Genomic DNA, 14,188 nt, shown 5'->3' on the forward strand with positions numbered 1-14,188 from the left:
TCAAATTCACCTCAGAACACATTCAGTATACATAGTAGAAACTCACTTTCTGATCCAATATTTTCCAGTACCCAAAAGGGTATATACAGTGTAGAGGACGACCCCACATATACAGCACCTCTTTTGGTGTTCCACGTTTTTGTTGGCATTTAATTGAATTGTTGTTCACTATGTTTGGTGGTTTTACTGCTTTTTCCGCCATTTTTGCACAACAGTTGTGTAAGGGAAGAGTTGGCCTGGTGGCCTGGTGGCTAAAGCTCCCGCTTCACACACGGAGGGCCCGGGTTCGATTCCCGGCGGGTGGAAACATTTCGACACGTTTCCTTACACCTGTTGTCCTGTTCACCTAGCAGCAAATAGGTACCTGGGTGTTAGTGGACTGGTGTGGGTCACATCCTGGGGGACAAGATTAAGGACCACAATGGAAATAAGTTAGACAGTCCTCGATGACGCACTGACTTTCTTGGGTTATCCTGGGTGGCTAACCCTCCGGGGTTAAAAATCCGAACGAAATCTTATCTTATCTTATCTTATCTAACTGGCACCATATTTTAAGGTAAGTGTATTGTATGTACCATGTATATTATTTTTCTTTTTGCATCTTTTTTTTTCTAGATATAATGAGCACTTAACATATCATAGCATAAACATGTTACCAAGCATTTTAGATGCATTAGATAATTAAAAAAATGCTCTTTTCCACTCACTGGCAATTTCTGCTTATCGTACAGAGTTGGGAACCAAAGAGCCACACAAACTAGGCCCTCCTGTGGGTTTAGCTCTCCCCCATTATAACAATCTCATTTTCTTAGCCTGTAAATGGTCCAAACGTATATATACTTTTTTCAACATTTGAAAGTATGTAAAAAAAGTACATCTTCTTTTTGTTTTTTTACATTTGAAAATGTGTAAAAAAAAATTAGATCTACTTTTGTAGCAGTACACATGTGAACGTAGATCTGCTTGGACCGTTGCACTACACATGTGAACATAGATCTACTTTTGTAGCACTACACATGTGAACGTAGATCTGCTTGGACCGTTGCACTACACATGTGAACATAGATCTACTTTTGTAGCACTACACATGTGAACGTAGATCTGCTTGGACCGTTGCACTACACATGTGAACATAGATCTGCTTTTGTAGCACTACACATGTGAACGTAGATCTGCTTGGACCGTTTACGGGTTAAGAGGTGTATATCTCTTAGGACAGCTAAATGTTATAGTTCTGACTTTAATCTTTAGTCAGAGGACTGAAGCAGTGTTGACTGGTAGTGTTTAAGTTGCATGAAGCCTTAACCCTTTCAGGGTCGGCAGGCCATCTCCTAAAATTGTTCTCAGTGTCGGAAATTTCTTTGAAAAAAAAAAAAAAAAAATCTTAGGAAATGGTAGAGAATCTTCTTTCGATCATAATGACACCAAAAGTATGAAATTTGATGGAAAACTTACGGAATTATGCTCTAGCGAAGTTAGAGGTCTCGACGATATTTACGCATCAGCGATTTCACCCGCTTTAAACCCTATTTTCAGCCAATTCCATTGTACCAGTCGACAAAAATCGTAAATACTTCACTAGAACTCCACTTTCTCTATCGAATGAGTACAAGAAACCACCCATTTACCAATTTCAACTATTCAATAGTGGTCAGAAATTGGCAATTTTGCCAATTTCACACAAATTTCAGAAAATGCTAATTTCCAAATAGGGTTTAGAATAAACAAGACATTTTCTCTGTTCATTAGTCATGTCCCCAGGCCTCTCTTACATCTCTTTTGCATTCCACTTTGAATTTTTATTCTCACAAAAAAATAGAAGATTTACTGTTATGCAGACTACTGTGTTAGTGTAGAAATGATATAAATAATATCAGCGCACTTGTGAAATAATATTAGATTCACTAGTTGACGTGTATTGGACGCGTGGCATGATTTGTTTACTTTTGAACTTTGGCAAAAATCGAACATTTCTGCTACTTTGAGCTCAATTTCAAGGTACTTTTCATTGTAAAACCAGTCAAAAGCATCTCAATTTCTGTAATATGTCCTCCATTCTATAAAATGAGACCAGGAAAACTAGAATACAACCATAAATAGCATATGAAGATACAGTGCAAAGTCGCTGTTTTAAAGCAAAAACATGGTCGGAGTTTTTTTTCTTATTATGCACTGTGTGCTGCAGGGTTTTTTTTTACTGTGCACACTGACCACATAGACCCATTCTTTCATATGTAGACCTACCAGCTTTCTCTTGCTAGGTTTGAAGGCACTAGAATTTATGTGTACTAGTACAGCACCAACCCTGGCGTGCAAGCCGTACTAGTACGGCACCAACCCTGAAAGGGTTAATGACCCTTGTGTAGTAGACAGACTTTGAACCAATAAGCAATCCCACTGCCAATAGGCAACCCATTCTTGTTATTTCATTCATATTAATGTACTGTTTCCAGGCTACACAATTTTTACACTATCTTAAGCATTTTAGTCTACAATATAATAATACAGTAGGGCCCCATATCCGCGGGGGATAAGTGCCAAAAACCTGCCGTGGATACTGAGACCATGAATAGTAGCAAACCGTATATATAAGTCCCATACATACCTATTATCAAGTTTAATTGATAAATTATGCACAATAAGTGGAGAATTATTATTTTTCCACCGATGGGAAGAACTTCACGGCTTTGAAGAACTGGCAGCTGCTCTACTTTTGCACTTTGGGGGCATTATTATGTAAAATTATGAGGTATTTTTGGGCCACAGTAAACCGTGGAACAGAAACCATGGATACCGAATCAGTGGATATTGGGGTTCTACTGTGTAGTCTTAAGAATAACCATAAAGATGAGCGAGAAGCTTGACTCTTGGTCTTGAGATTAATAGATCCAACTTTCTGTGTATTCATTTACAGTCATTTATTACAACTTAATCTTGTTTATTGTTTATCTTTATTTCTACAAGTACATGTACAAGGTATACAGATATACTACTACAGTGGTATACCTTTGAAGAAGAGTTGCGAGAGTTTATCTACTTTCTGAGCCTGGCCATGGGACAGGCTCATTAGTAGCTCGAGTTTCGAACTTAATTCGTTCCAGAAGGCTGTTTGAGTGCTGTTACCGAATGAATTTGCTCCGAATGAATTTGGCAAGAGGCGTGGAGTTAAAAGATAAAGAATCACACATAAAGTGGGAGTTGTCACAGTTGCTCTTTGCTGATGACACTGTGCTCTTGGGAGATTCTGAAGAGAAGTTGCAGAGATTGGTGGATGAATTTCGTAGGGTATGTAAAAGAAGAAAATTAAAAGTGAATACAGGAAAGAGTAAGGTTATGACGATAACAAAAAGAAGATTGGATATCAGACTGGAGGGAGAGAGTATGGAGGAGGTGAATGTATTCAGATATTTGGGAGTGGAGGTGTCAGCGGATGGGTCTATGAAAGATGAGGTGAATCATAGAATTGATGAGGGGAAAAGGGTGAGCGGTGCACTTAGGAGTCTGTGGAGACAAAGAACTTTGTCCTTGGAGGCAAAGAGGGGAATGTATGAGAGTATAGTTTTACCAACACTCTTATATGGGTGTGAAGCATGGGTGATGAATGTTGCAGCGAGGAGAAGGCTGGAGGCAGTGGAGATGTCATGTCTGAGGGCAATGTGTGGTGTGAATATAATGCAGAGAATTCGTAGTTTGGAAGTTAGGAGGAGGTGCGGGATTGCCAAAACAGTTGTCCAGAGGGCTGAGGAAGGGTTGTTGAGGTGGTTCGGACATGTAGAGAGAATGGAGCGAAACAGAATGACTTCAAGAGTGTATCAGTCTGTAGTGGAAGGAAGGTGGGGTAGGGGTCGGCCTAGAAAAGGTTGGAGGGAGAGGGTAAAGGAGGTTTTGTGTGCAAGGGGCTTGGACTTCCAGCGGGCATGCGTGAGCGTGTTTGATAGGAGTGAATGGAGACAAATGGTTTTTAATACTTGACATGTTGATAAATTAGACACATGTGCAACTCTTGGGTATCTTTATTGAGGAAACGTTTCGCCACACAGTGGCTTCATCAGTCCATACAAAGGAGAATCTTGAAGAACAGGAGGAGAATGAGGTAATCAGTCCCTCAACCTTGAGTCGATGTGGTCAGTCCATCAATCTTGAATAGAATACGGCATACGTGCTGTGTCTAATTTATCAACATGTCGGTTCTCTGAATCATTCATCTACAAACCTGTCAGACACTGCAACTTCTTGGGATCTTAATACTTGGGAATTCTTCGCTTGCCTAATTCTTGGGCACGACCTACTTCAACATTGAACAAATGTTACACAACCTATGACTGCTGTACCTCTCCTGCCAACGGTTTATAAGCTCCTTCTCAGCACGTATGCCGTATTCTATTCAAGATTGATGGACTGACCACATCGACTCAAGGTTGAGGGACTGATTACCTCATTCTCCTCCTGTTCTTCAAGATTCTCCATTGTATGGACTGATGAAGCCACTGTGTGGTGAAACGTTTCCTCAATAAAGATACCCAAGAGTTGCACATGTGTCTAATTTATCAACATGTCGGTTCTCTGAATCATTCATCTACAAATACTTGACATGCTGTTGGAGTGTTAGCAAAGTAACATTTATGAAGGGATTCAGGGAAACCGGCAGGCCGGACTTGAGTCTTGGAGATGGGAAGTACAGTGCCTGCACTCTGAAGGAGGGGTGTTAATGTTGCACTTTAAAAACTGTAGTGTAAAGCACCCTTCTGGCAAGACAGTGATGGAGTGAATGATGGTGAAAGTTTTTCTTTTTCGGGCCACCCTGCCTTGGTGGGAATCGGCCAGTGTGTTAATAAAAAAAATAAAATAAGGAATAACGTAAATTAGATTAGTCCATTTCAGACCCCAAAAATACATTTACACAAGCGCTTACAATAATACACTTACATAATTGTTCGAGTTGGGAGCTGTTCGAAACTCGAGGTACCACTGTATACAGAAAGCTCCTTGTTATGCTGAGTATTTCCCGTATATTAGGTCAGTTTTGTCCCAGGATGTGACCCACACCGGTCCACTAACACCCAGGATGTGACCCACACCAGTCCACTAACACCCAGGATGTGACCCACACCAGTCCACTAACACCCAGGAAGCAATCCACACCAGTCCACTAACACCCAGGATGCAACCTACACCAGTCTACTAACACCCAGGATGCGACCCACACCAGTCCACTAACACCCAGGTATCCATTATTACTGATGGGTGAACAGGGAGAGCAGGTGTAAGGAAACACGCCCAATGTTTCCACCCTTTGCCGGGAATTGAACCCAGACCCTCACCTTGTGAAGTGAGAGCTTTTGCCACCAGGCCATGGGGCACCTAAATCTGAGTTTATATACAGGTGCTCCTCGACTTACGATGGTGTTACACTCCAACGAACCCATTATAAGTCAAATATGAATATGATATGCTAAATAAATAAGTTAATAAATAGCTACTGCCATTGAACAAGTAAATAATTACTGTAACCAACTAAATACCAGTATTGAAAAGTAAATAAATGAATACAAGTTATGGACTTGCTGCCTTCATGCTGGGTAATTACTTTGGCACCATCGTAAAGTTGAAACATCGAAAGTCAAACCAATGTAAGTCAAGGAGCACCTGTCCTCTATCTCTACATTTCTGTCTTCCCATTCTGCAACTCTTGGCTGACAACCCACCTGGGGAAGACCCCCTATAAAAATCCTGGTGTGATTGGCATCAGGATGATTGGCCGTGGGGAGAAAGGTGTTGTTGGCATCACTGCGCGGTACAGCACGCTTGGTTTCCACCAGACGCCCGTCCACCTTGTGCGGCCTGGCTCGCTGCACTGCATCAACGTGGTCTGGGTTCATGAAGGTCACAAAACCAAATCCTCGAGACCTGCAATGAAGAATCAGTAGAAGGAGAAAATCCACAATTTCTTACAGTATTTTCTGGCATATGAGGCACATGACCTTATAAGACAATGTTTCCAAGCAGCTGTAATGTAACATTAGTAAACAACTGCTAAAGCATAACCCAAAGCCTACCCTAGACCCTGACCTTGAACATATAAGGCACAGGCTGATTTTCCAAGACTTTTTGTTGGGGAAAAAAGAGCAAATTATATACAGTGGACCCTCAGTTAACGCCTGCATCGGATAGCGCCAAAATCGGATAACGCCTCACTTTCAGGTAAAAAAAAATTGGCTCGGATAACACCTAAAAACTCGGTTAGGAGCTTTCATCCCGAACGTGTCTGCTCGGAGCCCTGAGCGGGCCCAGCCAGTCACCCCGTCTATCAGCCAGTGTGCCATTGTTTACAAGCACTGAGGACGTTTCCATGTGTACATGTGATATATTTTGTATTATTCCATTGTTTTTAGTGCTTGTAACTGCTAAATAAGCCACCGTGAGCCCAAAGAAAGCTTCTAGTGGCAACCCTGTAGTAAAAAAGGGAAAGGTGTACTATCGAATTGAAAAAGGAGATACAGTGGACCCCCTGTTAACGATTTTAATCCGTGCAAGAGGGATAATTGTTATGCGAAATAATCGTTATGTGAATGAATTTTCCCCATAAGAAATAATGGAAATAAAATTAATCCGTGCAAGACGCCCAAAAGTATGAAAAAAATTTTTTTTTACCACATGAAATGTTAATTTTAATACACACAAACTGAAAAAGGCATGCACAATTACATGACCCTTACTTTTATTGAAGATCTGGTGATGATTGATGGGATGGGAGGAGGGGAGAGCATTATCTTCTTACTGTTTAGAAGGGGAATCCCCTTCCATTAGGACTTGAGGTAGCAAGTCCTTTTCTGGGGTTACTTCCCTTCTTCTTTTAATGCCACTAGGGCCAGCTTCAGAGTCACTGGACTTCTTTCGCACAAGATATCTGTCCATAGTGGCCTGTACCTCTCGTTCCTTTATGACTTGCCTAAAGTGTTTCACAACATTGTCAGTGTAATAATCACCAGCACGGCTTGCAATAGCTGTGTGAGGGTGATTTTCATCCATGAAGGTTTGCACTTCAAGCCACTTTGCACAGATTTCCTTTATCTTTGTAGTAGGCAACTTCTTCAATTTCTCTCTCCCCTCCTCTGAACCAGTTTCCCCAGGTCTGGCCTCTTGCTCTTGAAGTTGATCTATCAGCTCATCAGTGGTTAGTTCTTCATTGTCCTCCTCCACCAACTCTTCCACATCCTCCCCACTAACCTCCAACCCCAAGGACTTTCCCAATGCCACAATGGATTCCTCAACTGGCACAGGATTCTCAGGGTTAGCCTCAAACCCTTCAAAATCCCTTTTGTCTACACATTCTGGCCACAGTTTCTTCCAAGCAGAGTTCAAGGTCCTCTTAGTCACTCCCTCCCAAGCCTTACCTATAAGGTTTACACAATTGAGGATATTAAAGTGATCTCTCCAAAACTCTCTTAGAGTCAGTTGAGTTTCTGAGGTCATTACAAAGCACCTTTCAAACAGAGCTTTTGTGTACAGTTTCTTGAAGTTGGAAATAACCTGCTGGTCCATGGGCTGCAGGAGAGGAGTGGTATTAGGAGGCAAAAACTTCACCTTAATGAAGCTCATGTCCCCATAAAGTCGCTCTGCCACATCTGTAGGATGACCAGGGGCATTGTCTAACACCAGGAGGCACTTAAGTTCTAATTTCTTTTCAGTTAGGTAATTTTTCACATTGGGGGCAAATGCATGGTGTAACCAGTTATAGAAAAATTCCCTAGTGACCCATGCCTTACTGTTTGCCCTCCACAGCACACACAAATTATCCTTGAGGACATTCTTTTGCCTGAACGCTCTGGGAGTTTCAGAGTGATACACTAATAAAGGCTTCACTTTGCAATCACCAGTAGCATTGGCACACATCAACAAAGTAAGCCTGTCTTTCATAGGCTTATGTCCTGGGAGTGCCTTTTCCTCCTGAGTAATGTAGGTCCTGCTTGGCATTTTCTTCCAGAACAGGCCTGTTTCATCACAATTAAACACTTGTTCAGGTTTCAGTCCTTCAGTTTCTATGTACTCCTTGAATTCCTGCACATATTTTTCAGCCGCTTTGTGGTCCGAACTGGCAGCCTCACCATGCCTTATCACACTATGGATGCCACTACGCTTCTTAAATCTCTCAAACCAACCTTTGCTGGCCTTAAATTCACTCACATCATCACTAGTTGCAGGCATTTTTTTAATTAAATCCTCATGCAACTTCCTAGCCTTTTCACATATGATCGCTTGAGAGATGCTATCTCCTGCTATCTGTTTTTCATTTATCCACACCAATAAGAGTCTCTCAACATCTTCCATCACTTGCGATCTTTGTTTCGAAAACACAGTTGAACCTTTGGCAAGAACAGCTTCCTTGATTGTCTTTCTGGTGCCCACAATAGTAGCGATGGTTGATTGGGGTTTCTTGTACAGCTTGACTAGGTCGGCTATACGCACTCCACTTTCATACTTATCAATGATCTCTTTCTTCATTTCAATGGTAATTCTCACCCTTATTGGTGTAGGGTTGGCACTAGAAGCTTTCTTGGGGCCCATGGTCACTTATTTTCCACAAACAGCACCGAAAACACTGTAATAATACGAAATATTCCGAGTGTATGCTTGGATGTTACCGCGGAGGCTGGCTGGTAAACAATGGGACGGGCGGCACATGTGAGGCTGGCTGAGGGCACATTGGACGCGTCTCGGACGAAAATCGGTGAGCGGGTTTTTAATCGGTATGCGCGGCAAAAATTTTGCGATAAAAGTAAGCGGTATGCGGAAAAATCGCTATGTGATGCCATCGTTATGCGGGGGTCCACTGTAATAGAAAAGTACGAGAGTGGAGTGCGTATCTCAGAGTTGGAAAAGTTATACAACAAACCCCATTCAACCATCATTACTATCTTGCACAACAAAAAGGCACAAAGGAAGCCGTTGTTGCAAAAGGTGCAAGTGTGCTTACAAAACAGAGATCGCAAATACTCGAAGATGTGGAGAGAGTGTTGTTGGTGTGGATAAACGAGAAACAATTATCGGGAGATATAGTTTCACAGTCAATCATACGTGAAAAGGCAAGGCAGTTGCACAAGGATCTCATTAAGAAAATGCCTCCAAATGAATTTAAGGCCAGCAAAGGCTGGTTTGAGAGATTTAAAAAGCGTAGTGGCATACACAGTGTGATAAGGCATGATGAGGCTGCCAGTTCTGACAAAAAAGTGGCTGAAAAATATGTGCAGGACTGTTAAGGAGTACAGAGACACTGAAAAATTAAAACCCCAACAAGTGTTTAATTGTGACAAAACAGGGCTGTTTTGGAAGAAAATGCCAAACAGGACCTACATTACTCAGGAGAAAAAGGCACTCCCAGGACACAAGCCTATGAAAGACAGGCTAATTCTTATGTTGTTGAGTAATGCTAGTGGGGATTGCAAAGTGATGCCTTCACTCGTGTATCACTCTGAAACTCCCAGTGTGTTCAAGAAAAACAATATCGTCAAGACTAAATTGTGTGTGATGTGGAGAGCGAACAGTAAGGCATGGGTCACTAGAGACATGTTTACTGACTGGTTCTATGATGTGTCTGGCCCCACTGTGAAACAGTGGACTGTAAAATAAATTGTCACTCAAGTGCCTCCTGGTAATGGACAATGCTCCTGCTCATCCTCACGACTTGCCAGAGCAAATTGCAAGGGAGTTGAGGTTCATCAAAGTGAAGTTTCTGCCTCCTAATACCACTCCTCTCCTCCAGCCCATGGACCAGCAGGTCATTTCAAATTCCAAAAAAAAACTGTACACCAAAGCTATGTTTCAAAAGTGCTTTGAAGTGACCTCAGACACTGAATTGACCCTAAGAGAGTTCTGGAAAGATCACTTCAGTATCCTCAGTTGCGTAAACCTTATAGGTAAGGCTTGGGAGGGAGTGACTAGCAGGACTTTGAACTCTGCTTGGAGAAAATTGTGGCCACAATGTGTACAAGAGAGGGATCTTGAAGGGTTTGGGGCTGACCCTAAGGAGCCTATGACAGTTGTGGAATCTATTATGGCATTGAGGAAGTCTATGGGGTTGGATGTGAATTTCGAGGATGTGGAAGCGTTGGTGGAGGACGACGATGAAGAGTTAACCACTACAGAGCTGTAAGAGCTTCAGGTGCAACAGCAACAGACCAAAGCTCAGGGATTTCCTTCAGAGGTGGAGCAAGATAGACGGAGGAAGTTGCCTTTGTCAAAGATTAAGGAAATGTGTACAATGTTTGCAAAGGTGCAAGCATTTATGGATGAACATTATCCTGACACAGCTGCTGCAAGCCGTATTGGCAACTTGTACAATGACACTCTTGTGGCCCATTTTAGGGAAATCTTTAAGGGATGTGAGAAACAGAGCTCTCTGGACACACATTTTGCACGACAGGGGTCCAGCGACTCTCAAGCTGGTCCTAGTGGCATTAAAAAACAAAGAAGGGAAGTAACCCCAGAAAAGGACTTGTTAAATGAAGTCTTTATGGAAGGGGATTCCCCTTCCAAACACTAGAACACCTGCATCATCTGCCCTCCTACCGTCTCATCACTCACCAACAATTCCACAGTAAAGGTAAGTGTCATGTCAGTAATGTTTATTGTGCATGCAACATTGTGTTCTGTGTAGGAAAATGTATATTTCATGTGAAAAAAAAAAAAATCATACTTTTGGGTGTCTGGAACAGATTAATTGTATTTCCATTATTTCCTATGGGGAAAATTAATTCGGTTAAACCCTTTCAGGGTTTCTGACGTACTAGTACGGCTTACACACCAGGGTTATTGACATACTAGAATGCCTAAATTCTAGCACCTTCAAATCTAGTGAGAGAAAGCTGGTAGGCCTACATATGAAAGAATGGGTCTATGTGGTCAGTGTGCGCAGTATAAAAAAAATCCTGCAGCACACAGTGCATAATGAGAAAAAAAACTTCCAACCGTGTTTTTGGTTTAAAACAGCGACTTTGCACTGTACTGTATTTTCATATGGTATTTATGGTTGCATTCTAGTTTTCCTGGTCTCAATTTATAGAATAGAAGATATATTACAGAAATTGAGATGATTTTGATTGGTTTCATAATGAAAAGTACCTTGAAATTGATCTCAAAGTAGGAGAAATGTTTGATTTTTACCAAATTTCAAAAGTAAAAAAATCATGCCAAGCATCCAATACATTGGCCGAAAACAGGGCTCAAAGCGGGCGAAACGCCGATGTGTCAACATCGTCAAGACCGCTAACTTCGTGAGAGCATAATACTGTAAGTTTTCCATCAAATTTCATTATTTTGGTGTCATTATGACCGGGAAAAGATTCTCTATCATTTGACAAGAAAAAATATTTTTTTTTTTCCAAAAAATTTTCGACCCTGAGAAAGAGTTTAGGAGATGGCCTCTCGACCCTGAAAGGGTTAAAAGCTAAATCGGTTAAAGCCTAGCTCTCTGGAACGGATTAAAGGCATTAACTGAGGGTCCACTGTACTGGAAAATATGGTAATATAGTAGGACCCTGTATTTGTAGGGTATGTGTTCCCAAGACCTGCTGCAGATACCGAAACCACGGATAGTAGTGAACCCTAAACATAGATACCAAAACTATGGATAGTAGCAAACCCTATACATAGATACCAAAACCATGGATAGTAGCAAACCCTATACATAGATACCAAAACTATGGATAGTAGCAAACCCTATACATAGATACTGAAACCACAGAGAGTAGCGAACCCTATACATAGATACCGAAACCACGGAGAGTAGCGAACCCTAAACATAAATACTGAAACCACGGAGAGTAGCGAACCCTATACATAGATACTGAAACCACAGAGTAGCAAACCCTATAGTACATAATTCCTATACAAACCCATTAAAGGGGAGACCTGATCGAAGTGTATAAGTGGAAGATAGGTATTAATAAAGGGGATATTAACAAGGTCTTGAGGATATCTCTCCAAGAGAGAACCCGCAGTAATGGATTTAAATTAGATAAGTTTAGATTTAGAAAGGACATAGGAAAATATTGGTTTGGAAATAGGGTAGTTGATGAGTGGAACAGTCTACCTAGTTGGGTTATTGAGGCTAGGACTTTGGGTAGTTTCAAATTTAGGTTGGATAAGTACATGAGTGTAGGTAGTAGGTTGGTAGACAGCAACCGCCCAGGGAGGTACTACCGTCCTGCCAAGTGAGTGTAAAACGAAAGCCTGTAATTGTTTTACATGATGGTAGGATTGCTGGTGTCTTTTATCTGTCTCATAAATATGCAAGATTACAGGTAAGTCTTGCTACTTCTACTTACACTTAGGTCACACTACACATACATGTACAAGCATATATATACACACCCCTCTGGGTTTTCTTCTATTTTCTTTCTAATTCTTGTTCTTGTTTATTTCCTCTTATCTCCATGGGGAAGTGGAACAGAATTCTTCCTCTGTAAGCCATGTGTGTCGTAAGAGGCGACTAAAATGCCGGGAGCAAGGGGCTAGTAACCCCTTCTCCTGTATATTACTAAATTTAAAAGGAGAAACTTCAGTTTTTTCTTTTGGGCCACCCCACCTCAGTGGGATACGGCTGGTACGTTGAAAGAAGAAAGAAGTACATGAGTGGGAGGGGTTGGATTTGAGAGGGACTTGCACATCGGAGCTTGTTTCTTAGGTGGCATTGAAAATTGGGTTGGGCAAATGTTTTGTTAGTGGGATGAATTGTAAAGGACCTGCCTAGTATGGGCCAACAGGCCTGCTGCAGTGTTCCTCCTTTCTTATGTTCTTATTATAAAGTTCAATTGATAAATTCTGCACAATAGAGAATTCCACTTTTCACTGATGGGAAACACTTCACGGCTTCTCTAAGGCTTTGAAGAACTGCCATCATCACTACTTGTGCACTCTGAGGTCATTATTAACCCTTAACCTGTCCAAACAGATCTATGTTCACATGTGTAGTGCTCCAAAAGTAGATCTATGTTTTTTACATATTTTCAAATATAACAAAAAAACTGTAGATCGAAGTTTTTTACACGTTTTCAAATGTAAAAAAACAAAAAGAAGATCTACGTTTTTTACATACTTTAAAATTTTGAAAAAAACGTAGATCTACGTTTGGACAGTTTAAGGGTTAAGCAAAATTAAGTGTTATTTTCGGGCCAGGGGAGACAAACCTCTCAGTCTCTACGTACTCTTGGAATTCAGTAACGTACTTTTCATCAGTCACTTTGTCAACACCGGCAGCGTCCCCATGCCTAGCCACACTGTGAATGCCACTTTTGTCTTAAAATTATCTAACCAACCCCTACTAACCTTGAATGATCGAGTTTCAGCACTTGTTCCAAGTTTTTTCTCAAGAGGTCATCATGCAACTGCCTCGCTTTTTCCCAAATAATGGCCTCTGAAACACCATCACCATGTAACTGTTTTTCGTTTATCCTAATCAATAAGAGTTTCTCAACCTCCTCAAAAATTTGATATCACTTTTGCACCTTTTGCAAGGTCAGCTGCTTTAATTTTTTCCCTTTGGCTCAGTATCATGCTAATGGTAGACTCTGATTTACCAAAAAGTTTTGCTATATCAGCCATGCAGAGTCGATCTTCTTCATACCTTATAATAACTTATTTTTAAACTCAACAGCGCTTTTTATAAATTTTACTTTCATCTCTTTATCCTTCTTCGGACCCATGACGACTTATCTTACAATAAAAAGAACTGCATCAAAACCGCAAAATAACAAAAAAAAATTTACAAGAGACACAACAAAAGCTCGAGAGATGTTTACAGTATGTGAGTTAGTGGCTATACTGACTCATACCCACACTCTTGACCCATTGTCCAGTGCACATTCTGTCAGCATGTGACCTGAGCCGCTTCGTCCTGTTCCATACATGTGTAAACCTGTCCGTCGACAACCGAGAGAGCATACGAAACCCAGGACACTTTTTTTCTCGAACACCAAGTTTGAAAACTGATTTATTAACGACAAGTAGTACAAATGACAACCGAAGTTCAACCGTATACAAGTTTTTTTCATTTACATACATACCTATGGTAAAGTTTAATTGATAAATTATGTACAATAAGTGGAGAATTATCACTTTTTCACTGATGGGAAACACTTCATGGCTTCTCTTAGGCTTTGACTAAGAGAATCCATGAAATATTTTGCGGTCA

The 14,188-nt window shown here is 41.1% G+C and overlaps 1 protein-coding gene across 2 annotated transcripts in view; it reads right to left on the reverse strand.

Moving 5' to 3' along the window:
• The window catches only part of LOC128697246 (uncharacterized), a 106,708-nt gene that overhangs the window by 74,929 nt on the left and 17,591 nt on the right, over window positions 1-14,188 (reverse strand). For both annotated transcript variants that reach the window (XM_070104173.1, XM_070104172.1), the window contains exon 3: window positions 5,706-5,907. In XM_070104173.1, coding sequence (XP_069960274.1) covers window positions 5,706-5,907 — 202 coding nt within the window. The remainder of the gene's footprint in view (window positions 1-5,705; window positions 5,908-14,188) is intronic.

This window comes from Cherax quadricarinatus, chromosome 89, assembly GCF_038502225.1.
Source record: "Cherax quadricarinatus isolate ZL_2023a chromosome 89, ASM3850222v1, whole genome shotgun sequence".
NCBI lineage: Eukaryota > Metazoa > Arthropoda > Malacostraca > Decapoda > Parastacidae > Cherax > Cherax quadricarinatus.